Here is a 24,718-nt window from a genome sequence, read left to right as displayed (position 1 = left end):
AAGCAGGAATGATGAGAAAGCAAAACAGCCTTATTGCCGGTATGAAGAAGATTTTAGTGGTCCGGATAGAAGATCAAACCACCCACAACATTCCCTTAAGCAAAAGCCTAATCCAGAGCAAGGCCCTAATTCTTCTATTCTATGAAGACTGAGAGAGGTGAGAAAGTTGACAAAAGTTTGAAACTGGCAGAGGTGACTCATGAGGTTTAAGAAGCCAACTTCAGAATATAAAAATGCAAGGTGAAACACCTAGAAGATGCAAGTTATCAGAAGAAGATTTAGTAGCTAAGATTAATGAAGGTGGCTACGCTAAACAAACTTTCAATATAAACAAAAGAGCCTTATATTGGAAGATGTCTTCTGCGACTTTCATAGCTATAGCTAGAGAGAAGTCAATGCCTGGCCTTCAAAGCTTCAAAGGACAAGCTTACTCTCTTGTTAGGGGCTTATGCAGCTGATGACTTTAAGTTGAAGCCAATGCTCATTGACTATTCCAAAAATCCCTAGGGCCCTTAAGAATTACGCTGAATCTACTCTGCCTATGCTCTATAAATGGAACAAAGCCTAGATGACAGCACACCTTTTTACAATATGATTTACTGAATATTTTAAGCCCAACGTTGAGACCTACTGCTCAGAAAGAAAGATTCCTTTCAACATACTACTGCTAATTGAAAATGCACCTGGTCCCCCAAGAGCTCTGATGAAGATGTACAATGAGATTAATGTTGTTTTCAAGCCTCCTAACACACCATCCATTCTGCAGCCCATAGATCAAAGTGTCATTTCAATTATCAAGTCTAATTATTTAACAAATATATTTCATAAGGCTAATGCTGCCATGGATAGTGAGTCCTTTGATGGACCTGGGCTAAGTAAATTGAAAATCTTCCGGAGAGGATTCACCATTCTGGATGCCATTAAGAACACTCCTGATTCATGGGAAGAGATCAAAATATTAACATGAACAGGAGTTTGGAAGAAGTGGATTCCAACCCACATGGAGGACTATGAGGAGTTCAAGACTTCAGTGGAGGAAGTAACTGTAAATGTCGTGGAAACAGCAAGAGAGCTGGAATTAGAAGAGGAGCCTGAAGGACTAAATTGCTGCAATCTTGTAATAAAACTTGAATGGATAAAGTTGTTTCTTATGCATGAGCAAATAAAGTGGTTTCTTGAGGTGCAATCTACTCCTAAAGATGAACACAAAAGGACAACAAAGTATTTAGAATAGGACATAAGCTTAGTTGATAAAGCAGCAGGAGGGTTTGAGACCATGGACTCCCAATTTTGAAAGAAGTTCTACTGTGAATAAAATGCTATCAAACAGCATCACATGCTGCAGAGAAATCATTCATGAAAGGAAGAGTCGATCAATGAGGCAAACTTCATTGTTGTCTTAAATTATTTCTTTAAGAAATTAACTGGGGCCACACCCACCCCACCATTTCAGCAACTATCACCCTGATCAGTCAGCAGCCATCAACATCAAGGCAAGAGCCTCTACCAGCAAAAAGACCATGACTTACTGAAAGCTCAGATAGTGGTTAGCATTTTTAGTAATAAAAGTATTTTTTTTAATTAAGGTATGCACATTGCTTTTTTAGACATAATGTTGTTATTGCATACTTAATAGACAACAGCATAATGCAAACACAACTTGTATATGCACTGAGAAACAAAACAATTCTTCTGACTTGCTTTATTGCAATATTCACTTTATTGCAGTGGTCTGGAACCAAACCAGCAATTATCTCTGAGGTATGCCTGTAAAACTCAAAACAGTTTCTGTTAGCAACTATTTAAATATTTTAAGAATGCATATGCTAATATGCAAAATTAAGCTGAACTTTAAAACAAGTGAAAACCGCAAACAGGTGTCAATAGCAAATAAGCAATCTAGAAAAACTATGTAATCACTTTTGGTTTTATATTTGAGATTTATGTTATTATAAAATTAATACTCTACCATCTAAAAATAATTGGAATACCTTCCAAGTCATTTCCTCTCTTCCTGGTTTGACTCTTCAAAAGTCTAAATTAATCTTATTTTAAGATTAATTCTTCCAGAACTACTCTTTAACAACATAATTCTCAGCAGTGCATTCTACACTCCATCACAACACCATCATCTAAGACTTAAGTTTCTATAATATGATCATTAATATTCTACAAAGAAGTATATTGCTGATTTTCCATAGCTATTAAAAACAGAAACAGACTGCATAAAGAAAGTCCCAACACTACCTTAGCTAACATATTTTGTTAATCAATAAGGTACCAAAAAAAAAAAAAAAAAAAAAAAACACAACTGGCAATGAAGCATGCAAATATTTCATAACTCCGTAATTGTCCCCCATTCCACTCCACTCCATCCAACAAATTAAGGGAAGACTACACCAAGATCATGCAAATAGTAATTATATTAACCTAACCTTTAAATCTTTGAAATTGGATATATCTCCTCGAATCCTATTCTGTTTCTTCCTCTCCTTCAGTTTTTCTTGGAACTTACCTCTTAAGCAGCTATTGAATTTGTCCCTTTCTCTCCTTTTACATTGCAGTCCTCAACATTTCTTGCCTGACTACTATAATCCCATTTTTTTGCAAAACTAAGTTACCTTATAAAATGTAAATTTGGGGGGCGCCTGGGTGACTCACTCGGTTAAATGTCTGACTTCAGCTCAGGTTATGATCTCGTGGTTCATGAGTTCAAGCCCCGCGTCGGGCTCTGTGCTGACAGCTCAGAGCCTGAAGCCTGCTTCAGATTCTGTCTCCTACTCTCTCTGCCCCTCCCCTGCTCATGTTCAGTCTCTCTCTTTCTCAAAAATAAAATAAACATTACAAAATTAAAAAAAAATAAAAAATGTAAATTTGGTAATTTTACTTCTCTACTTAACTTTCCAAGTTCCTCTCTTGCTAGTGTTTTATAGGATCTTAATTGGTTACACAAATCTTAACCATCTGTGCCCCACATCCCTCTAGCTATCCCCAGCTACAACTCCTGCTTTGGCCAAGTCTGTGGCATAACTAGGTGTTTCAGAGCTCCTTGCCTGGATACTTTTTTCTTTGCCCACTCAGAAGGTGATAAAGTCCTACAGTAGAATCAGCTCAAATATTACCATCTGAGTCTTCACTGACCCTCCTGTCAAAACAGTTAAGGTACATATTAGCACTCTGAATAAGACATTACACTTCATTATATTTTAAATAAACAACTTCAATTGAGAGTCTTTGAGCTTATTCATCTTGTATCTCAAAGACTGAACCCAGGGTATGGCACCCAGAATTAAACCAATAAACATGTGTAACAGGGGTGCCTAAGTGGTTCAGTTGGCATCTGACTGTTGCTTGCAGCTTGGGTCATGGTCTCATGGTTTGTGAATTCAAGCCCACATCGGACTCCATGCTAGCAGCATGGAGCCTGCTTGGGGTTCTCATTCTCTCCCTCTCTCTCTGCCCCTTCCCAGCTCGCTCTCTCTGTCTCTCTCTCAAAATACACTTTAAACAAACAAATAAATAAATGTAATATAGAGGCAACATGTTAAAAAACCTTAATATGGAAAACTGTTATTACTCCATGACAAAAGTTTTTGTCAAAGATTAAAAACTCTGTCAGTTTTAGGTGAAATAGGAAAATGAAAAAATAGAAAAACTGGTATTAAGTGCAGTGTAATTTAAAACATTAGAAACATTGAGAACTGCTATATTTCTTTGTAAAAATTTATCAAGAGTTGTTTAAACAGTGCCCACCTATGCCTTGGCAAATCGTTGTACTCCTTCTAAGTTTGGGTCAACTTCCAACATTCTATCCTTTGCACTTTCAATGTCATGAAATATCTCTGAGAGTTCCTTCCATAACAATTTTTTTTGCTTGTGTCACTTTGAGACATTTTCATCCTTCTTGTCATACCACCTTCCTCATTTATGTCAACTTATCTGCCTTCACTAAATCCCTTTGGCTGCATGTCAGGTCTCTCAATGGTGACAGCATCCACAGTCCATGGTGAGCTATTTCTTCTACAATTCCCCATCCATGTGTGATTCCAATTTCACTCCCAGTATTATCACTCTTTGCTTCTTTGCTGTACAATTCCCACTGTCAATGATCCATTTTTGTAAAATATGTCGTGAGTTTATTAGTGGAAGACAAAAAGGCAACACTGCTACACATTGTGTATGCATGAACTGTGTAACAAATATACAGTGACCAACCACGGGCAGACTCTGAAATAAGTGACATGAGAGGTCACTGGGTCACAATGCACACCTGTTATTTACATAATGAAGAACGAGGAGTTCTTACTTCAAGCAATTATTCATTCTTAAAGTATGGTGGTAACTAAAATGGGAACCCTGTTGTTGGATGGCTGGTGCTACTGACCTAAAGCCTGATAACTGAAATGTGTATACTGAAAGTATACAAAGCACTGATGGTTTCCAGAAATCTATCTGGTATGTCATTTTCTTTTTAAAATGGTTTTAATCTGTTAGCAGATGCTGTAAACTGCTTCAAAGTTTACACATCATTCAAATTGCCAATATACTCCTTTTTTTTTTTTTAAGTAGGCTTCATGCCCAACATGGGGCTTGAGCACACAACCCTGAGATCAAGACCTGAGCTAAAATCAACAGATGCTTCACCGACTGGGTCACTCAGCACCCCCAACTGCCAATATATTTCAGTTAAAGTACCCCATTCAAGGGGCAAGTGGGTAGCTAAGTTGTTGAAAAGTCTGACTCTTGACTTCAGCTCAGGTCATGATCTCACAGTCTGTAAGATAGAGCCCCACATAGGGGGTCTGTGCTGGCAGCGTGGAGCCTGTGTAGGATTCTCTCTCCTCTCTCTCTGTGCCCCTCCCCTGCTCGTACGCACTCAAAATAAATAGACATTTTTAAAATACGAATTAAAAAATAAAGTACCCTATCCAACTTTAAATTTAAAAAATGATTATTTTTACATTAAAGCTTCAAAGACTGACTAAAGTGGATGGATTGATCAATTACAGAACACACTTAGAAACTAAAAAGTCACAAATTGGTATTTCTTTGATATAACTCACTGACTGAAAATTTAGGAATTGGGTCATCAAAAGAAAACAGAATCAATTAAGCTTATAAATTGCCTTTTGAAGTTATTCAGCAACTCAAAATAATGTCTATCAATTTCAATTTGTTACTTAATACTACAAAATATTGTAACCCAAAGTAGTTGAGAAGCTTTATCAGATCACATAAACTGTGCATGCAACTACACAGTGCCCACAAATAGAGGAAAGTATGCCAATTATTCATTTCCAGTGGGTGGGTAACTTTCTATCCAATCCTAAAGGCTTACTACTAATTTGGTTCAACTTGGCTTAATTCCTAGAAGACTGGACTGGGGAGTTCATGAATTATCAACATCTGACAAATTCTAAGACAGTAACATCAGGGTTGAATTTACCAGTTAGTATTTGACTCACAAATGTACTAACTATATTTGTCTTTTAAAGGTGATCAAAGGTGCTAACCATTCTACAGTTCAAAAAAGAAGTAATTTAGTGAGAATATTTTATTGGCTTTGACATTTTAAATTTATCTCAGAAAATACTAACAAATCCTCATACAGGAGTCTAGACTACTGAAATAAATATTTCTTGGAATCCAAGAGGTCTTTACTGCTTACATCTTATGTTACTGACATTCATACTTGAATGAGCTTCAAATTGGAAAAAATCTGAGGTCTCTCCCTGTTTAAAGTCTTTACTGGTATCTCACAGCTCTTAGTATATATAACACTAAATCTTTTAAGCCTGGCTTATAAAGCACTTTAAGCACTTATTTCTTATGCCTGTCAAGCCACTAGTTCCCCAGGACTGCTCTTCCCTCATCAATAGACTTCTTTCAGTTCCTCAAATGGCCACCCTCTCTCACTCCACCTCTCATGCTGGTACTTCTCATCTTCTCCCAACCTGTTCTTCCTCCAACCCATGCCCTTATGCTAACATCCTCTGCCATTCTTCTGGCTAATTCCCACTCCACCTTCAACTTAAAAGTAATTGCCTCCGAAAATCCTTCCCTATATACCAGAGGTCAGGTAACCAAGTAGATACTCCCATAACTATTTCAATTATCAACACTCATCAAATTATAGCAATTACTTATTTAAAGATTGTCTTGCCCCTACGACTACGAAATGAGTGAAAACAAATGAGTTAATTTTGTTCACTTCCCATCTCTCCCATTTGTAGTACAATGTCTACCATTCAGTAGATTCTCATTTAAAATATTTAAGTGGGTGAGTGAAGGAATAATAGGAAAGAGTATCATCTTCTTACCGAACTTTCAGGTGTCCTCTCTATAATCTTATCTCCTACTTCTCCAAGCTATTATTCAATACACCATAAATAGTGCAGTCACAATCTGGAATGCCTTTCTTCCTTCCGAACTAACTTTTCACTCTGGCCCCCTTCAAATAAGACCAGTCATTGCTCATTCTTCTAAATCTCCATCATCTTCCTGTACTACTTTTTTGGCATTTCACAACCAGACTGTCAAAGCAATCTTCTGTTTTCATTTTGGTACTAGAAAGCTGCTCACATTTTAAGCAGGGACTATGCCCCATTACCGAATATAATGCTTGGCCCTCCATAAACGTTTGCTGCTGCTACTACTGATGAGGTCAAGTTTATGTACCTCTTCTATCCCCACAAAGTCTCCTGCTATATACTGTTATAACCTATCAAAAATAGAGTGTGAGTGTACAGAAGTATATTCATGCAGGAACGCTTATACACAAATGTCCCTTCTCACTCTAAAGTCTTTCGTTCCCTGTCTAAGATCTTTAAGGCATTTATTTATTCCTTAAACCCATAAGGTAAGATACTTAATAGTGAGATATTCCAAAGGTCCATCAGGATCCTCAATAAAATAACAATTATTACAAACTAGTACTTACCAGGTGCCCAAGAACCGTTCTACGAACTTTACACATATATATTCACTTAATCCTCACAAGAAACCTATAAGGAAATATATAATTACCCCCATTTTACTTGTAAGGAAATCAAGACACAGCAGTGTTAAATAACTTGGCCCAAGGTCACAAAGCTGATAGACAGTGAAACCAGTATTCAAACCTAGGCAATCTGGCTTCAGGTAACGTATGCAGAAAGTTCAGAATCATTCAACAAAATTCACAAGAGCAAGAAAATAAGGTGTTTCTGGTCAAATACCACATAAATACAGTGAAAACAAAGTAGACAGACTACTTCAATCTACAATTCAAGTTTACGTTTTAGGTTTACATAGCATTTAAAATATAACTGGTGATAACATTTTATTGAGCTCTTACTAATTACCAGGGATTCTGTGAATCCTTTTAATACCATCCTTAGTTCTTATACTAACTCTAAGAAACAGGTAAGTAAACTAAGGTTAAGTAAGATTAAATAATCAGAAGTTAAATAACATGCCAAGGTCACATATAAGTAGTCATGTCTTAGACTAAGTTCTTAAACTAACAAAGTTTACCTTTAATGAGAGCATTTTCCTAAACCAGAATTTAAATTTATTGTAAATACCTTCCAATTCAGCATAATTTATCTGTAATTTTGCATACACTGGTGCATAAAATCTGCTTCTAAAACATTCTTGTCGTATTTTCTTTATAATACTACCAACAGTGATGCAAGGTAGCACATTAAAGTTAAAATACATTCCTGGGGCGCCTGGGTGGGCTCAGTCAGTGAGTGACCAACCTCAGCTCAGGTCATAATCTTGCGGTATGTGGGTTTAAGCCCCTCGTTAGGCACTGTGCTGACAGCTCAGAGCCTGGAGCCTGCTTCAGATTCTGTGTCTCCCTCTCTCTCTGGCCCTCCCCTGCTTGTGCTCTGTGTCTCTCTCAAAAATAAACATTAAATAAATAAATAAATAAATTCTTAATATGGTAGAGAACAAGTATTATTTGGCTTACCTTTATAAAAGACATATTCTCAATCATTTATAAAATATCATTATTTATCTAGTTCAGTAAAAGGGAAAAATTTACATACCACTAAAAGAGCCTGGACTACAATCATCATTATTATCATCACTGCATTTACAAAGTCTATTCTGAAACACTTCATATTCATTAACTAACTTAATCCTTTAATAATCCTATGATACAGTTACTATTCACTCCATTTTACAGCTGAGCAGCCAGAGGCACAGACAGGTACAGCTAGAATATAGTAAAGTCAGGACCATCACAGCAGCAGGCTGTCCCCACACCCCAATCTATGCTCCACAACAAGAGCATTCTATCACAGCAACAGAACTCAACACCTTGCATAAAACTGTAAATTGATAACAGCAATCATTTGCTCTTTTTCCAAGTTATTTCTAAATTCAAAGATTAGGAAATTCCACAACTACATTAAAGAATATTAAGCTGGGAAGCACTTATCCAATAGACATCTTCATCTATCATCAATAAAGCTGGCACTTTGTTGGTGTTTTATTCATAAACCTGAGTGTTCCATTAAGAAAAAGATATCTAGGGGCGCCTGGGTGGCTCACTCGGTTGAGCGTCTGACTTCAGCTCAGATCCCATCTCACTGTTCGTGGGCCTTGAGCCCCACGGTTGGGCTCTGGGCTGACAACTCAGAGCCTGGAGCCTGCTTCAGGTTCTGTGTCTCCCTCTCTCTGACCCTCCCTGATCTCACTCTGTGTTTCTCTCTCCCAAAAATAAACATTAAAAAAAATTAAAAAGAAAAAGATATCTAAATCATCATTACACTTGCTTTGAAATTACCATCTTTGAAATACTTGATATAGTTTTTAGTTACAGCATAATATAAAAACTAAGAGAGTTAAATACTTGAGAAAAGATTCACTACAGATTATAAAACAGATTTCATCTCCTCTGAGCTAGAGATGATCAGCTTCCTAATTCTGTAATTATATAAAGTTGCCCAAGGAAACACTGAAGGTGGCTGGTCCTCATACAATTAGATAGTAGATAATCAAGTCCAAAAACATGAATCATGAAAGAAAATCCAAATGTAACCTCACATTTTAATCATTTACTACTTATCTTCTTCTCTTATACAGAATAATTCACTTAAGAGCAGAATTATTGAAACTGAGGAAAAAATACAAGATAAAATTTTCAAAACATTTTTCCAGGTAACTCTAGGTAAGTCACTAGGAATAAATAGTATAATATTCTCAGAGAAGGAGAGTGGACCAGGGTTTGAATAAGGATCCTTTTTTTTTTTTTTTTAAAGATTTTATTTTTAATGTTTATTTATTTCTGAGACACAGACGTGAGCTGGGGAGGAGCAGAGAGAGAGGGAGACACAGAATCCAAAGCAGGCTGTATCTAGGCTCTGAGCTTCAGCAGAGAGCCTGATGTGGGGCTCGAACTCACAAACCTTGAGATCATGACCTGAGCCAAAATCAGACGCCTGAGCCACCCAGGCACCCCTGAATAAGGATCCTTTTATCCACAACAGGATTATTTTAGAATGGTGTATCATCTAGTTGAAGGAGTTACCACATTTGAAATACAATGATCAAAGAACTCTAATAAAATTACAAAGAGAAGGAAACAAATTTAAATGAAGGCTTATTCTGTGTTTACCTATACTGTATAGATAAGGAAATTAAGATTCTGAAACATTGAAAACTCTGATTTAAAAAAAAAAAAAAATCACACAGCTATTAAGTGGTGGGATTAAAGATTAGAACCCAGACTTAATTCCTCTGTAACATTCCTAGAACATTAAATTCTGAAACTTTTCTTTGATTATTCAAAGATGCTTCATGATAGTATTTGTGACTAAAACTAAGTTTTCTAGTAGATTAGCAACAAATTGGTTTCCATTGGACACCACAGGTTAGGCAGATTTCTTACATATGACAACTTTAAAAGCCTCAACCCAGAGAAGAAAAAAATTGATAAAATGGACTTCATCAAAATTAAGAACTTCTGCTCCTTGAAATATACTGTTAAGAAAATGAAATGACTACTGGTAGACTGGGAGGAAATACTGCAAAACACATATCTGAAAAAGGACTTGTATCTAAAATACATAAAGAACTCATAACACTCAATAACAACATAATTTTTTTAAAAACAGGCAAAAGGTATGAAGACATTTCACTAAAAAGATATACAGATGGCATAAACGCATGTGAAAAGCTCCCCATCATTAAGGAAATGTGATTTAAAATCATAAAGAGCTACCCCTACATACTTATTAGACTGACTAAAATTAAGAAAAATATAAACAAAAGACCTGACAACACCAGTGCTGGGGAAAGACTCAGAGCAACTGAACTCTCAAACTGTTTTCTTCCAGTTCTCATACAGTACTGACAGGCATGCAAAATAATGTGGTCACTTTTGAAAAGATGCAGTTTCTTATAAATTTAAGTATATGCTTAGCATACTACCCAGCAATCCCACTCCTCAGTAGTTATCCAAGAGAAATGAAAATATATGTTTCATGCTAATGTTTACAGCAGCCCTATTCATAATCTCTCCAAACTGGAAATAACACAAATGCCCTTTAGCTGGTGAATGGATAAACTTGGTAAACATCCCTACAATAAACTACACAGAAATAGAAAAAACTGCTTTTACACTCATGACACATAGATGAATCTAAATGTACTATGCTAAAAAAAATTTTTACTTAGAAAAATTTTATATTATGCTACGTGACAGAAACCAGACTCAAAGCTACATGCTCTGTGGCTCCATTTATAGGACATTCTAGTAAAGGCAAACTATCAGGGGTTTTCAGGAGTTGGGGTTAAGGGGATGGACTGATTGTAAAGGATACAAGGAAACTTCTTGGAGTGCTAGATAAATCCTGTATCTTGACTACAGTAGTTTTACATGACTACATACATTTGTTAAAGCTCAGCACATTGTACTAAGAAGGATGAATGTTAAGGTAATGTAAATTGTACCTCAGTAACATAAACATCAACAAAAAACTAATATAAATGCAATTATGCAAATAATTCGTTACAAATGAATTATAATGGATATGAATTTGTAACCACAAACCCAGTGTAGAACATCATACCTCCATTTTAAAAAATCATTTAAAAATATTCCTTTAGAATATTCGCTTAACTCACACAGGGCATATATACCATTTTGTAACATACCATAGCATTAGCATTATTGGTTTTTATTTCAGTAAAATAATTATTTAAATAAAAATACTGCATACATTCACTTTTTTCCAAAACCAATTTCATTAGTTTCTAAACGGGTTGAATGCTTTCATGTGCCAAGAAACAATTTTATATCATTCCTTTGTTATAACTGAATAAAAAAACATTGCTCTTATAAAAAGAATTAATTTACTACTGAAGACCTCATGGTTATAGATTTTTCAAATCTCTGTAATACCATCATCCACTTATTGGTCCATTTGACTTCAGAAATCTTAAGAAAACAGCAGTTAAATAGCTTTTATTACATTTGAAAGAGGTAGGTGTGTGTCTGGAATGATAGCTATTTTTCTCGTTTAGGGGGTGAGAACACAAAGCAGCCCCAAACTAAACTCTGAGGAGTACAAGTCTCTGTTTTCAAAGCTGTAACCTATTAAATAGTCCAGATTACATTTAACTCCTTTTAAAAGCAGTTCCCTTCCTCCCCCCACTTCCCCCCCCCCCGCCCCATTCTGTATATTCAGGGGCTCTCAATGCCAGAGAAAACAGCCCCTCTCATTTGTATAACACTAATAGTTTATAAACGCATTTTCGCACATATTATCTCTTTTAATTCTCACCAAGGCCTATGAGAAAGTGCTTTGTTTTTTTGTTTTTTGTTTTTTTAATTTCCATTTTGTAGACATCAAAAACCCCCTTGGAAGGTCAAATTAGTTGTTCAAAAATCACACACACCAGGTTAAGTGACAGGGCCAGAATGCTGTTTTTTTTTTTTTTTTTTTTTTTTTTAACGTTTATTTATTTTTGAGACAGAGAGAGACAGAGCATGAACGGGGGAGGGTCAGAGAGAGGGAGACACAGAATCTGAAACAGGCTCCAGGCTCAGCTGTCAGCACAGAGCTGATGCAGGGCTCGAACTCACAGACCGCGAGATCATGACCAGAGCCGAAGTTGGCCGCCTAACCGACTGAGCCACCCAGGCGCCCCCAGAATGTTGTTTTTTATTACTCTGGTATCCATTAGCATCTACTACAGCCTGAAGACAGCCAACATTATGGGAAAGCTATACCTAACAATGTCTAGTAATACTAGCAACACTTGATAGCCACAATGTATTATTAAAGGAGAGTGAGTAAAGAACAGTTTAGTGACTACTAAATGTGGAATGAAATCCTGGATGGAAAAAACCAAAGGCCATTACTGGAATAGAGGCAAATTTGAATAGAGATGCGTATTAGACAATACGACTCAATCAATGTTTAATTCCCTGAATTCGATAACTGTAACATAATACGTAGAGAAAGTCCTTGTTCTTAGGTGATACATATTTTAAATATTCAGGAATGAAGGGTTATGATATCTGCAACTTACTGAAAGTGATTCAAAAAAATGTATGTGGGTATAGAGAAATCAAATGGCAAGATGCTAACTGGTGACCTAGGTGAAGATTATACCGTACTCAGTTATTACTACTGAATTTATAAGATTGAAATTTCAAAAGGTGTTGAAGATAAAAAGTAAAACATTAATATTCTCTAAGTTTTCTTAAATAGCTATTAGTCATCTCCAATGAGACCTTTTGTTAAGAAACTGAATTTTTTTTTTTTTCAACGTTTATTTTTGGGACAGAGAGAGACAGAGCATGAACAGGGGAGGGGGAGAGAGAGGGAGACACAGAATCTGAAACAGGCTCCAGGCTCTGAGCCATCAGCCCAGAGCCTGACGCGGGGCTCGAACTCATGGACCGCGAGATCGTGACCTGGCTGAAGTCGGTCGCTTAACCGACTGTGCCACCCAGGCGCCCCAAGAAACTGAATTTAAAAAGACACATTATTTTTAGTGCCTCTGTAAGTTAACTCTAGTTGAATCAAACAGTATTGGTTCATTTAAAAAACAACAGGGTACAAAACATGGCAGCAAACAACACATAATATTTCTGAGGAACAGCTCATACTTTTTTAATGCTATGGCAATTTTTAGTAAAATTTACATACTGTCCTTAATCTTAAGAAGACTAACATCTGCTAAAAACAGATAAAATCCAATGTCCAATTCTTATGGATCATTAACAGTATTCCAAAAAGAGTAGACATGCTGTCAGATAGAACATACTTAGCTAAAATTCAATCCATTTCAATATATATGATTTTACCATTGAGTGTTTCTCCCATCCCATTCCAAAAGATTTTTTTAACAATTTTTTGTAATCTTAATATATTTCACAACAAATGCAGTGAAGTTGCACCATGTACATTATTTCATTTCCATGAATTCAACCATAAGCCCTCAGGGAAAAACACTGTGGATTTCAACAGCATAGGCACCATTTCACTAACAAACATGCCTTCCCCAAGGAGCACTAAGCACAAGTATGAGAATGGAGCTGTCCAGTTAACACATGCCTTTCTCCCTGTGTGCATCTTGCCAAGCTTCACTCCTAGTATTTAAAGGATTCTTGTGCAACAGATCCCACAATGTAAGCCAACTCTTCACCTGGTGCTCAGCTAAAGAAATTTATTTTTAAAGTTTCTGAAGGAAACACTAGCTACTTTGTACTTCTAGGAGACAATAAACGTATAACATAATTCACAACCACTTTAAGAGATTTTCAAAGGTTATTTTAACTAAAATCTATTTTTTTGTCACATGTACTAACTTCACAACTTAACTCTATCTGAACATGCAACTCCAACATAAATGTACACTATTATTTACACCAAGAACATAACACACTTCAATGCAAGGAGGACTTCTTTCTAAAGGCTACATTCAGAAACATTCCTTAAACTTTCTAGGTCAACTCCATGTATTTCTTTTTAGTTATTCCTGAGTCCACCAATTTGTACTTTCTTTCTCTATATTTTAACCTGATCTAACCGCACTTCTACATTCTTCCTACTCATAGACTCACAGCAAAAAGAAACTCAGAAATCACAATCTAGGGGTGTCTGGGTGGCTCAGTCGGTTAAGCATCGGACTCTTGATCTTGACCTCAGCTCAGGTCATGCTCTTTCAGTTCGTGAGTTCGAGCCCCGTGAACTCACAAACTTGTAGACAGAAATCCAGAAAAGAAAAAAAAAAGTTCAGAAAAGACATTTATAAAGTGATGCTGAAACACAGTGAAACAAAGCAGCTCTTTGGCATTTAGAATCCTCAATACTAAGTTCTGAGTACTACTGAATAGAACAGTTTTAGTATTTCTTGATCTGCAGAGGAACATAAGGGAATCCCATAAAATTGGGCCTCTTCCTTACAAAACTTAGTTTTGAATACAATTAGCTTATCATTTTATTCTGATGTCTTATTTTTATAATTCTTATCCCTGATGTTCTTTATATTAACTCTACTTTTTTGTTTTTGTAAGTTGTATTTATTTAAGTAATGTCTACACCCAACATGGGGCTCAAATTCACAACCTTGAGATCAACAATCACATGCTCTTCTGACTGAGCCAGTCAGGGACCCCTTATTAACTCCTGACTTTAAAATAAAAAACACTCTACAGGTTTGAAAATTATTTTTAACAAAAAGTACAATAAATTTTTAAAATTCTATTTGAAGCTTTCAACCTAGATTTTTAAAAAATAATAAGGTAAAAATAACAATTCTTCATTTTCAGAATGAGGTATAAACATTGAGGGGACCACTGTGGAGATTATTTCTCTAAATCAGCCTAAACTAAGTCATAGATAGAAAAAGTTTTCTGTGACATCAGGATAGAATTCTCTAAAGCCCGCTTCTTCATAGCATACACTCTTTATTTTCTTTTAAAAGGTCAGTGCAGAATAACATGAGTTTTACACTGATTTAAAGAAGCTTTTCAGATCTTTGAATCAAAGTCAGACATCAAAAAAATCATAGGTTTTTTTTTTTTTTTAATTTTTTCTTCAACGTTTTTTATTTATTTTTGGGACAGAGAGAGACAGAGCATGAACAGGGGAGGGGCAGAGAGAGAGGGAGACACAGAATCAGAAACAGGCTCCAGGCTCTGAGCCATCAGCCCAGAGCCCGACGCGGGGCTCGAACTCACGGAGCGCGAGATCGTGACCTGGCTGAAGTCAGACGCTTAACCGACTGCGCCACCCAGGCGCCCCAAAAAAATCATAGTTTAATGACCTTAAGTGCGAAAGTTCTTTATAAAATTCCAACCACGTCGGGGCATCTGGGTGGCTCCGTCGGTTAATCAGCGACTCTTGGTTTTAGTTCAGGTCATGATCTCGGGGTTCATGTGTTCAAGCCCCATGTCAGGCTCTACAGTGACAATGTGGGGCCTGTTTGGGATTCTCTCTGCCTCTCCCCCAGTCTCTCTCAAAATAAATAAACTTAAATAAATAAGTAAATAAAATAATGTTGCCGATACTACTAAGGAAGCATTATTTAGTTTTTTTTAGCTTGCTTAATTGAAGTGCCTAAGTTTGGGCTGAACACTATACCTTCACAATAAGGCTGACTGACCTTCAAGGGCCAAACCCAGGAGTTGTGTCATGATCTGTTTCTGATCACAGACCTCGTTGAGAATCTAATGGAAGTTAAAAAGCCTCTTCTAGGGGTGCCTGAGTGGCTCAGTTCGTTAAGCATCTGACTTCGGCTCAGGTCATGATCTTGGAGTCCGTGAGTTCAAGCCCCGCATCGGGCTCTGTGCTGACAGCTCAGAGCCTGGAGCCTGCTTCAAATTCTGTGTCTCCCTCTCTGTCTGCCCCTCACCTGCTCGTGCTTTGTCTCTCTCTCTTCCAAAAATAAATAAACATTAAAAAAATATATAAAAAAAATAAAAAGCCTCTTCTCAAAATACTCCATATGTGCACATACAAATTTTTATTATTTTATTTTTAAAAAATATTTATTTAAATAATCTCTACACCCAGCATGGGGCTTGAACCCACGACCCCAAGATCAAGAGTCACACGCTCTTCAGACTGAACCAGACTGACTCTTCAGACTGAACCAGACAGGAGCCCCACATACAGAATTTTAATACAATTTTGAAGGGAGGAGTCATCATACAATCTATCAATCCATAGAAATAATTGTTATTACTGGTTACACAGGAAGAAATCCTTAAAACTTAATGCTTCTGGTATTCATACAGATTCTGAGGAGAGTAAGAAGAACACCAGACAGGCATCCGGGATCTGAAGATGTTGGTGAAAGCTGCAATACCTTCTGTTCTATGGTACCATAACTTCCAAAGCCATAGAAGTCGGATTCTGGTAAATGTCCATCTCTGCTCAGCAATCCCAAGACTCATGACCCTGTGCCATATCCACCTCTTATCATCTAGATTCTGCAAGCTGCTTTCATCTACTGTAGTTGCTGACAAGTCCACCCAGTCCACCCTTTAAAACCTTCAGGGACACAATGTTTCAAAAGGCAAGCCACAGCAGTTTTAAGCAACTCTGAAGAAAGTTCCTTTTTAATTTGACTAACCTGGTTTGTAAATTTTAGATCCTGCCCTACTGAATTTCTCCTCTTCTCAGTACCAGTAGGTAACAAAATAGTTTACCATTCAAAGAATCTAATCCTAAAACCAGGAGCAAAAAATCATTTAGCTCCACTTTTACCAAACAGATAAGTCAGAATAATGATGAAAAGCACTTTCTATTTGGAAGTCAAAATGTTAACAGATCACTACTGGTTCAGTTCAAGAAAAATGAAAGGTTTCCACGTACACAGCATTTCCCACTTTGCTGGGCTTCTTTCACTGCGTAAAAAATTAAAAAGTATCAACATGAAAAGATTCAGATTATAGTCAATATTAACATCAGTTCTGTCTGCAAATAGTTTATTCTCTATATCTCTATGTCTGTGATTCTGCAATAAACAGTTCTAATCAATGCAGTATAAATATAGAAGTCATTATTTATTCATCAGAAAAAGACTGGCTTTCAAGAACTGTAAGCTGTCTCAGTCACCTTCAACAGCTCCTTTTTCATAATAAGAAACATCTCTTATTGAAACCAGCGTATTAATAAGGTCCACTGATCATATATAAGCAATCTGACACAAATGCTTGTTTCCTTTGAAAACAAAGGAAACACTAATTATATTTGTTATTTTCTTCCTTAAATTATCCCACACTAGTGCTGGACAAAAAAGATTCACAAGTATTTTACAAAGTGATTGATGCAGTCAATCAGATAGGAAAATGTTAACCAACAGTTAATTGGATTAACACTAGGGCAAAAATCTCACTCTCAAAGGACTACCCAGGGGGGCTCGCTTTCCTGGGCTCTGTCTCAGCCCAACAATGCACAGTCCTAAGGAAGAGTCTACCTGGTAAGGAGCTTCTTTTAGGTCCTTCAGTAATTAAACTTCCTGCAGAGATACAAAGAACGTCCACTTAAATGAATTTTGGCCTTATTTTGCAAATTCCATTGGGGCACTATTACCCTAAATTTACAGGGTAGGTATACAACAATCCCTGAGTTAAGAAATATGTTTCCTGATAAATAACCACTTCTCTAATTTTCCAGAGTGCCTTGAAGAATAAATACTGTGTTTAAATAAAGACCCCCTCCCCCCCCCCCAAAGGCAGTGCCACACCTCACCTTATCAGAACTGCAAGACATACAAAAGGCATGTTAAACTCAGGAAGTCGGACCTCTGAGCATTTCTCTTGTGATAAAATCATCTATACAAACATTTCAGTTGATTTTTAAAACTGAAAATTCCATAACAAGCAAAATATGCACAGCAGAATTTTCTTACAGTCCCTATTATTGGATACCCTAGTATTTCAACCTTGTCAGTTTTAAATCAATGTGGTATATACATTTGTACCCAAGCAAATACTGAGTCCTGAATTAGTTTAATTATGCCTGTTTTTTAAGCACAAAATTCTTTTATGAGCTTGTTAATATACAACTGAACACTCGAAATAGCTTATTTAAAGCAGGACTACAGATAGTCAAACACTGCCCCACCCCTCGTAAGAGTGGATGACTGGAACATTTTAATACACTCCATCACGTAGTAGCACAGCTATAAGAACCTTCATACTGGCACCAGAAGTTACACATTTTCCAGTACAGTTTATACTTCAAAGAATTTCTGCATCATTCTCAATACCAGATGTCGCCAACATTCAGGTACACTGAAGGCAAGTTATTGATAACCACAAGCCCTGTTAACGTCCCCCTTTCAACATACACTCGCGCACTTTTCTCATTTCTTTCAACGTGAAGTCCCTGAATGCAAAGAAGTAGAGCGTTTTCGCAATTTTAACTGTTTACGCAATTAAGTTTATTAATTGGAAGGCTGGAATCACTACATTATGAAATTTTCAAACAGTAACGACGTAAAACAAGATACAAAAGTGAAAAAGTCTGTTTCCTGAAACACTGAAAGACCTTTGAGTTTTGCAAAGTATTTGCGGGATTCCAAGCAGGATTTCCAAAATCCACCCCTCCCCCAGCCGCCTCCCCCTCTCCGCAGCCTCAGTCTGGAGGTCGTTATCTTGCCGCGGCTGGGATGCTACTCACCGAGTTTTTCCACCAACTTGAGCATCACCCCTCCAATGTGCACTTCCCCGGTCACTCTTAGGGTGACATCGCGGTTCAGGTCCGTCACATGGACGCTCAGTTCCCACGTCCCATCGGCGTAGCAGCCATCTGGCATCCTTATCCCGTCCAGAGCCATGGCTCCTTCCTGCGAGCACGGAGGAAATGGCTCTCGTAAGCGTCACTCCCCCAAAGGAAGGCAAGTCCCACCGAATTCGCAGGGTCCGCCGCGGAGCGGGAGAAGGCGGAGGCCCCGAGGGTTTCCGCACGAGCTCGGGAGCGCGGCGGCGGGGCGGGAGCGCGGGCGGATTGTGCGCCCCGCGCCCTTCCCGGCGGCCGCCCGCGCTCCCGCCACGGCGGCGGCCCTCGGCCGGACTCGGCGCCGCCCGCCCGCCCCGCGCGGCCCCAGCCTAGCGGCCCTCGCCTAGCGGACCGCGGCGGGCTTCACCTGCCGTACTGCCGGCCGCGGGGCGACGCCGCCCGCCGGCCCCACGTCCCTCCTCCCCGCCCGCTCTCCCCCTCGGGTCCCCGCCGGGGTCCCGGCCCCTCTCACCGCGCGCTCCTCGCGCTCCCGGCCCGGGGCTCGCGCGGCAACAGGCGCGGGGGGCGGCGGCGCCCGGACCCCCTCCTCAGCCGGCGAAGCGCTGCCTCCCGGCTGGAGCGACTAATGGAGTCCTGTCGTCGCGGCCCCTAGCCTCCCTCCCGGCGCTCCACCCCTCTCTCCCCGCCCCCTCAGTCGGACGGCTCGGGCTGGGCGCGCCTGCTCCCTCCTCCTCCGCCCGGACGAGCAGTCGCGAGCGGGCCGGACCGCCTCGCCCCCTCCCCCACTGTCCCCCGCGGCCGCGCCGCGGGCTAGGGGCCGCGCGGACTCCCGGGCTGGGGCGGGGGGGAGGGCGGGGCGGCGCGCGCGGTGGTGGGGGGAGCCGAGCGGGGGAGGCGGGGGGCGCCCGCGGCGCAGCAATCTCAGCCCCGCCGAGCCGCTGCCCTTTTATGGAAATGAAGGACCGGGAGTAGGGATTGAATCCAACATCCGGGCTCTCGGCGGCGGGACCTGAGGAGGGGGAGCGAGGGGAGCGCGGGCGGCCTCCCGCGGGGGCGCGGTGGGCGGCCCGGCGCTGCGTTCCGCGCTCTGGCCTCGGGCTTGGCCGGGGCCCGTGGCGGTGGGTGTCTGTGCGTCCAGCGGGAGAAGTGGGCTTGTCCGTGAGAAACGGCCACAGGAAATTCCCAGGGCAAGGTCGTGTGGAGGGAACAAAGTCCCCCGCCCCCTCCCCACGCCTGGAGCGGGTCCCGAAGTCTCGGGGCGGGAAGAGGTGCCACCCTCCGGGAGCTGGAGAGAGGGGTTTGGGAAGTGAAAACTTTAGGAAGTAAATGGCTAAGCTAGCTGCATGAACATCCCACAAAAGAATGAGAAAACCCGGAGGGAGGCGAACCACAGAAACTGCTTTGCAAGCAATGTCCGGCACAATCAGCAACTCCTACTGGACTCCCAGGAGTTTGCGCTGTTAACCCGTTCACAAGCTCCAGCCAGAAGCGAGTCAAATACCCTTACGGTGGTCACTGGGGGGCGCGGGGGATGCAGAACTTTCAGAAACTTTCCCCAGCTGCTCCAGCTTTTTGTATTTCTGTATCTTTATACGCAGCTTAGAAGTAACAGTCTAAGTCTTTTAGATGGCTAAACATCTTCTACCCCACCCTCGGCCACACCTTGAAAGAATTCTAATGGCTCAGGAACGGTGCCAGCAGGTTCAGGGAAGAACTAGAGAACTTTACCTGTTGAGACTGACTAGTGATAGAAAAAGGTCCCCTCCTGCGTCCTACTCTACTTCCAGTTCCCCAATTTACTGTTGCATTCAATTCAGAAACATCCATCCAGGAACCTGCCTTGTTGGTAAACGCGTGCCTTGAAAAATTCCGGTCAGGAAGACACAGCTAAGGTATCTCAGGGCCCATAAAAGACCCCAGTTTTCAATTACTTTGAAGAGGAACCTACTAGGCAAATAACCCTTTTGTTCATCAACGCAATTGGGAAACGAGGTTAGAGGCTTCAAGAAAAGGGTGGGACCCGTGAAAGCGAGAAAGGAAAGCAACGGAATTCAGATGCCAGAGGTTTGGCATAAAAAATAGGGAAAACCACTGCAGTATTTTCAGCTAGTCATCATGGAGAAATTGATGCCTCAAGTCGGTAGTCTCTCCATTCTCCCAATTATTTCTACTCATGGAGGGAGGTTCCAGACAATTCTCTTGGAAAGCAATATGAATGTCCAGAGAGGAGGGAATATTTGGGTGAATTATGGTGTTAAAAATATACAGGAAAACGTTAATAAAATAGGGAATTACTTGTTAGGGTGAAAAAAACCTGTACTTGTGGCTGTAACATCACAAGCTTATCTATTCTCAAATATTCAGAGAAAAAAGACTGGAAGGAAATACACCAGGATGTTAAGAAGCTGTCTGGGTGTTGAGATCATGGGAGCTTTTTTTCTTCGTCATTTTCTAAGACCCCAAAGCTTTGCATTCAGAACTTTTCTATCACTACCTTAAATTTCATCCAGCATCTCAATTTCTCTGTGCATGCCATTACATTCACAATGATGGAATAGGTATTTGACTCACAGCAGGATTTTCAGGGGTTTCCTTTTGTGTTTTTTAATGTCCCCAAATGAAACATGAGTTCTTTGAGAGCAGGGACTTCAAATTCTTTGCATTGCCCACAAATTTAGCTTGAAAACGAAGGAAATGGAAAACATGCTGGCATCAAATCAATACAAACGTCAAAGAAAGTGTAGGCGGTGGAGAAACCTCATTATCAGAGAAATCCTGGCTTTTACATTTTAGGTGTTTGTTTATTTCCACATCTTATCTTAAAAATATTTGGGGAAAGGTATAAGGATGCAAGAACTATGAGATAGCATGCATTATGAATGGCACAAAATGAGGGAGAGGGAGGGAGCAGGTGGAAAATGGAAGGATAGAGCTTTATAATGGAGCCAGGAATGAGACTAAGAATTGTACCTTAAGGACTTTTGTAAGTGTTCCAGTAAGTTCCAAATAACTACTGCTTCTCAAATACGCCTTTACAGAACCAAAAATATCCATGTCCTTTCTGAATATTCCCTTTCCTTCAGACAGATTGGTTGAAGCTGTCATGTCTCAGAAACCCTTTTAACACTCACTTTCCACATTCTCGTTCTTTTCTCGCTCTCCAGTGAGTTACTTTCTGAACAACCTCCCACCACAGTGTCTATTGCTCTGACTACTGCACACTTCTGTGAACGTTCCCTACATTTAGTGACAGAGGAGGATGGTTAATGCTGTAAATAACAACTCCATTTCTTAACATGTGAAATTACTTAATTATAGCGTGACAAGAGACTTTTCTTTTAGACGTTTTCTGCAGAAAACCAGTAGTTTATATTTGAGCAGTATAGAGCACAGGAAGGCAGTGACCCCGTGTTAAGTACCATTGGAGGAATAATTAGATTAGGATGGGTGCAGCTGGTCTCTTCCGGCCTTCTTTTTGAGTATTTCAAGCTGGCGCATGTTTTGAAGATGAAAGAGTCAGACTCCAATTGCTGAAACTGGGAATTTTTTTTCCAGTATCAAGCGAGACTTTCAAGTGCATTTCTTAAATGTTTACTTCTACCTAATGTTTTCCACTGTATTCATGTGTGGAATCTTATCTGAAATCCCCCACTAGAAGCCCTAAGACAATGCAATACTTGTGGTACTTACATCATGCTGAAAAGTAGCCGAGAACTCCAGTGTTTGGAAGAACAGCCCAAGCACTGAAAGCAGCAATATCCAAATAAGGTACCAAGCACTGGTCTTAGATTTAGACCAAATGATACCTCACAGATCTGCCGTCAAATGCAGCCCTCAGCTTGGTAATCCACAGGCTGACTTCAGCTTTTTCTCTGAACCTACTTAAACTGTGCTTTATATTTCTAAAAGGTTAACACAACATATATCTACTGGGCTTGAAAGAATGAGAGGTTGGGTGATAGGAAAAACTAAGAGAAGGTTTGTGTGAGTATGAATGTGTAAGGGTGGCTAAAAATGCACTTTAAAATGCCATATGAGGCCAGCAAGATGAAATGTAATGAATTATTCTTGTCAAATACCAGGTGAGCAGAATTCTTTGTCCCAGGGATTGCCAAAAATGGAACATACTGGTAAAGCTACTAAGAAAGTAGAAATCAAGGGGCATGGAGTGTGAGCTAAGAATGGGAAGGAAGGTTGCAAAGGCCATTTTTTTTTTCAATATGTAGAAGTGGTGGTCATGGCAAACAGCAAGAAAAGGACTGGCAAATCTGGAATCGAGGAAGATTTTCTAGGGGTGAGGATGTTTCCACACAGACCTAAAGGAGGACTCTGAGATAGGCAATGAAATCTCTACTTCAAGGGGAAACAAATGTGCTTACTTGTATTTACTGCTCTGGAGTACAGACAATTTTTTTGTAGGAAACCATGCTGGGTGATACTAGAAAAATTTTTTTGAACATCATAACATCTTGGGAAATATTCTGTCCTTGACAAAAATATGAAGAGTTCATACATAGGCTCACACAAAGTAGCTAATTGTGTACTTAGTACAGTGAATGGCACTGAGACAGACATGTAGACATATAACACCTGTCACAAGGTCTTAAAGGAACATCTATCTAACGTAGGAGGCTTCTATTTAAAACATCATAAAAGATATCCACATGCAAAAAGAATAAATTAGGTCCCTACCTTACACTGTATACAAAAATTAACTCAAAATTGATCATAGACCTAAAGTTAAGATCTAAACTATAAAATTCTTAGAAGAAGACATAGGAATAAACTGTTGTAACCTTGGATTAGGCAATGGCTTCTTAGATAAGACATCAAAGCAAATGCAACAAAAGAAAAAACTATACTGGATCTTATCAAAATAAAAAAATACCTAAGTTTCAAAAGATAGCATCAAAAATGTGAGAAAAGAACCCACAAAATGGGAAAAAATTTTGTAAATCATAGATATTTTAAGGGACTTATATCTAGAATATATAAAGAGCTGTTATAAATCAACAACAAGACAAATAACTTGATTAAAATGAGCAAATCTGAATAGACAGTTCTCCAAAGAGGATATACAAATGGTCAATGAGCACATAAATTGATGCTCAACATTAGGCACCAAGGGAGTCCAAATCAAAACCACAATGAGACAACACCTCATACCCACTAGAATGATATAATAAAAAAGAGACAATAACAAGTGTTGGCTAGGATGTGGAGAAATTGCAGCCCTCTACTGGTGGGAATTCAAAATAGCTAGCTGTTTGGAAAAACAGTGTGGCAGTTCCTCAGAACATTAAATACAGAGTATCATATACCCCAGCAATTGTACTCTTAGGTATATGCCAAGAGAGTTGAAAACAAATGTCCACACAAATATTTGTATACAAATAAAAATAGCCAAAAGATGGAAACAACCTAAATATCTTTCCTTTGTCATTTAAAAGACATTTGGATGTTTCCATCTTTTGGCTATTATCAATATTTGTATACAAGTATTTAAAGAAATGATTCATGAAAAAAAATCAGAAGGGAGAAAAACTATCACTCTAACATCTAAATTGTGAAGTACGAATCCACTACAAGGACTATGATAACCTCCAAAAGAAGGTCATCACTGACGTCATGGAACATTTTATGAAGAAAAGAAATCTAACTGGATCTGGAGGAGTAGATGGAGTCAGGCCTACTGAGAGGAGTAGTGTGTGAAATCATGAAATCACGAGGCAGACATGAGCATATATGCTCACCAGTCACAGAGAAGAAAGGAAGAAATGCTAAGGAGATGCTCTGGGGAAGAGTGGGCATAGAGTGAGGCCAGATGAGGTAGGACAGAAGTTTAGACTCTGAGACAGAAAACAGCAAGCCATTAAAAAGTCAGTGCATGGTGGGGGCACCTGGGTGGCTCACTCAGTTGAGCATCTAACTTTGGCTTAGGTCATGATCTCATGGGTTGTGGGTTAGAGCTCCACGTGGGGCTCGGTGCTGACAGCTCAGAGCCTGGAGCCTGCTTT

At 39.4% G+C, this 24,718-nt stretch overlaps 1 protein-coding gene and 1 long non-coding RNA gene across 7 annotated transcripts in view; one reads left to right on the top strand and one right to left on the bottom strand.

The window, feature by feature from the left end:
* The window catches only part of FERMT2 (FERM domain containing kindlin 2), an 85,698-nt gene extending 66,347 nt beyond the window's left edge, over window positions 1-19,351 (bottom strand). For 3 of the 6 annotated variants that reach the window (XM_086709737.1, XM_086709739.1, XM_086709738.1), the window contains exons 1-2: window positions 19,213-19,350; window positions 18,642-18,807 (exon numbers count right to left, since the gene is read on the bottom strand). In XM_086709737.1, the coding sequence (XP_086565863.1) occupies window positions 18,642-18,798 (157 nt within the window). In that variant the 5' untranslated portion in view covers window positions 18,799-18,807; window positions 19,213-19,350. Of the gene's footprint in view, window positions 1-18,641; window positions 18,808-19,212 lie in introns of all 6 variants that reach the window. The other 3 variants (XM_086709740.1, XM_086709741.1, XM_086709736.1) reach the window with 2 other exon arrangements.
* LOC147579955 (uncharacterized) overlaps window positions 1-24,718 on the top strand; it is a 489,173-nt gene that overhangs the window by 49,916 nt on the left and 414,539 nt on the right. The gene's annotated exons all lie outside the window — the stretch shown is intronic.

Source organism: Puma concolor, chromosome B3 (assembly GCF_028749965.1).
Source record: "Puma concolor isolate L17-30 chromosome B3, mPumCon1.1.hap2, whole genome shotgun sequence".
NCBI lineage: Eukaryota > Metazoa > Chordata > Mammalia > Carnivora > Felidae > Puma > Puma concolor.
The sequence above is the reverse complement of the archived record's forward strand: the minus strand, read 5'-3'. Positions and strand labels throughout refer to the sequence as shown.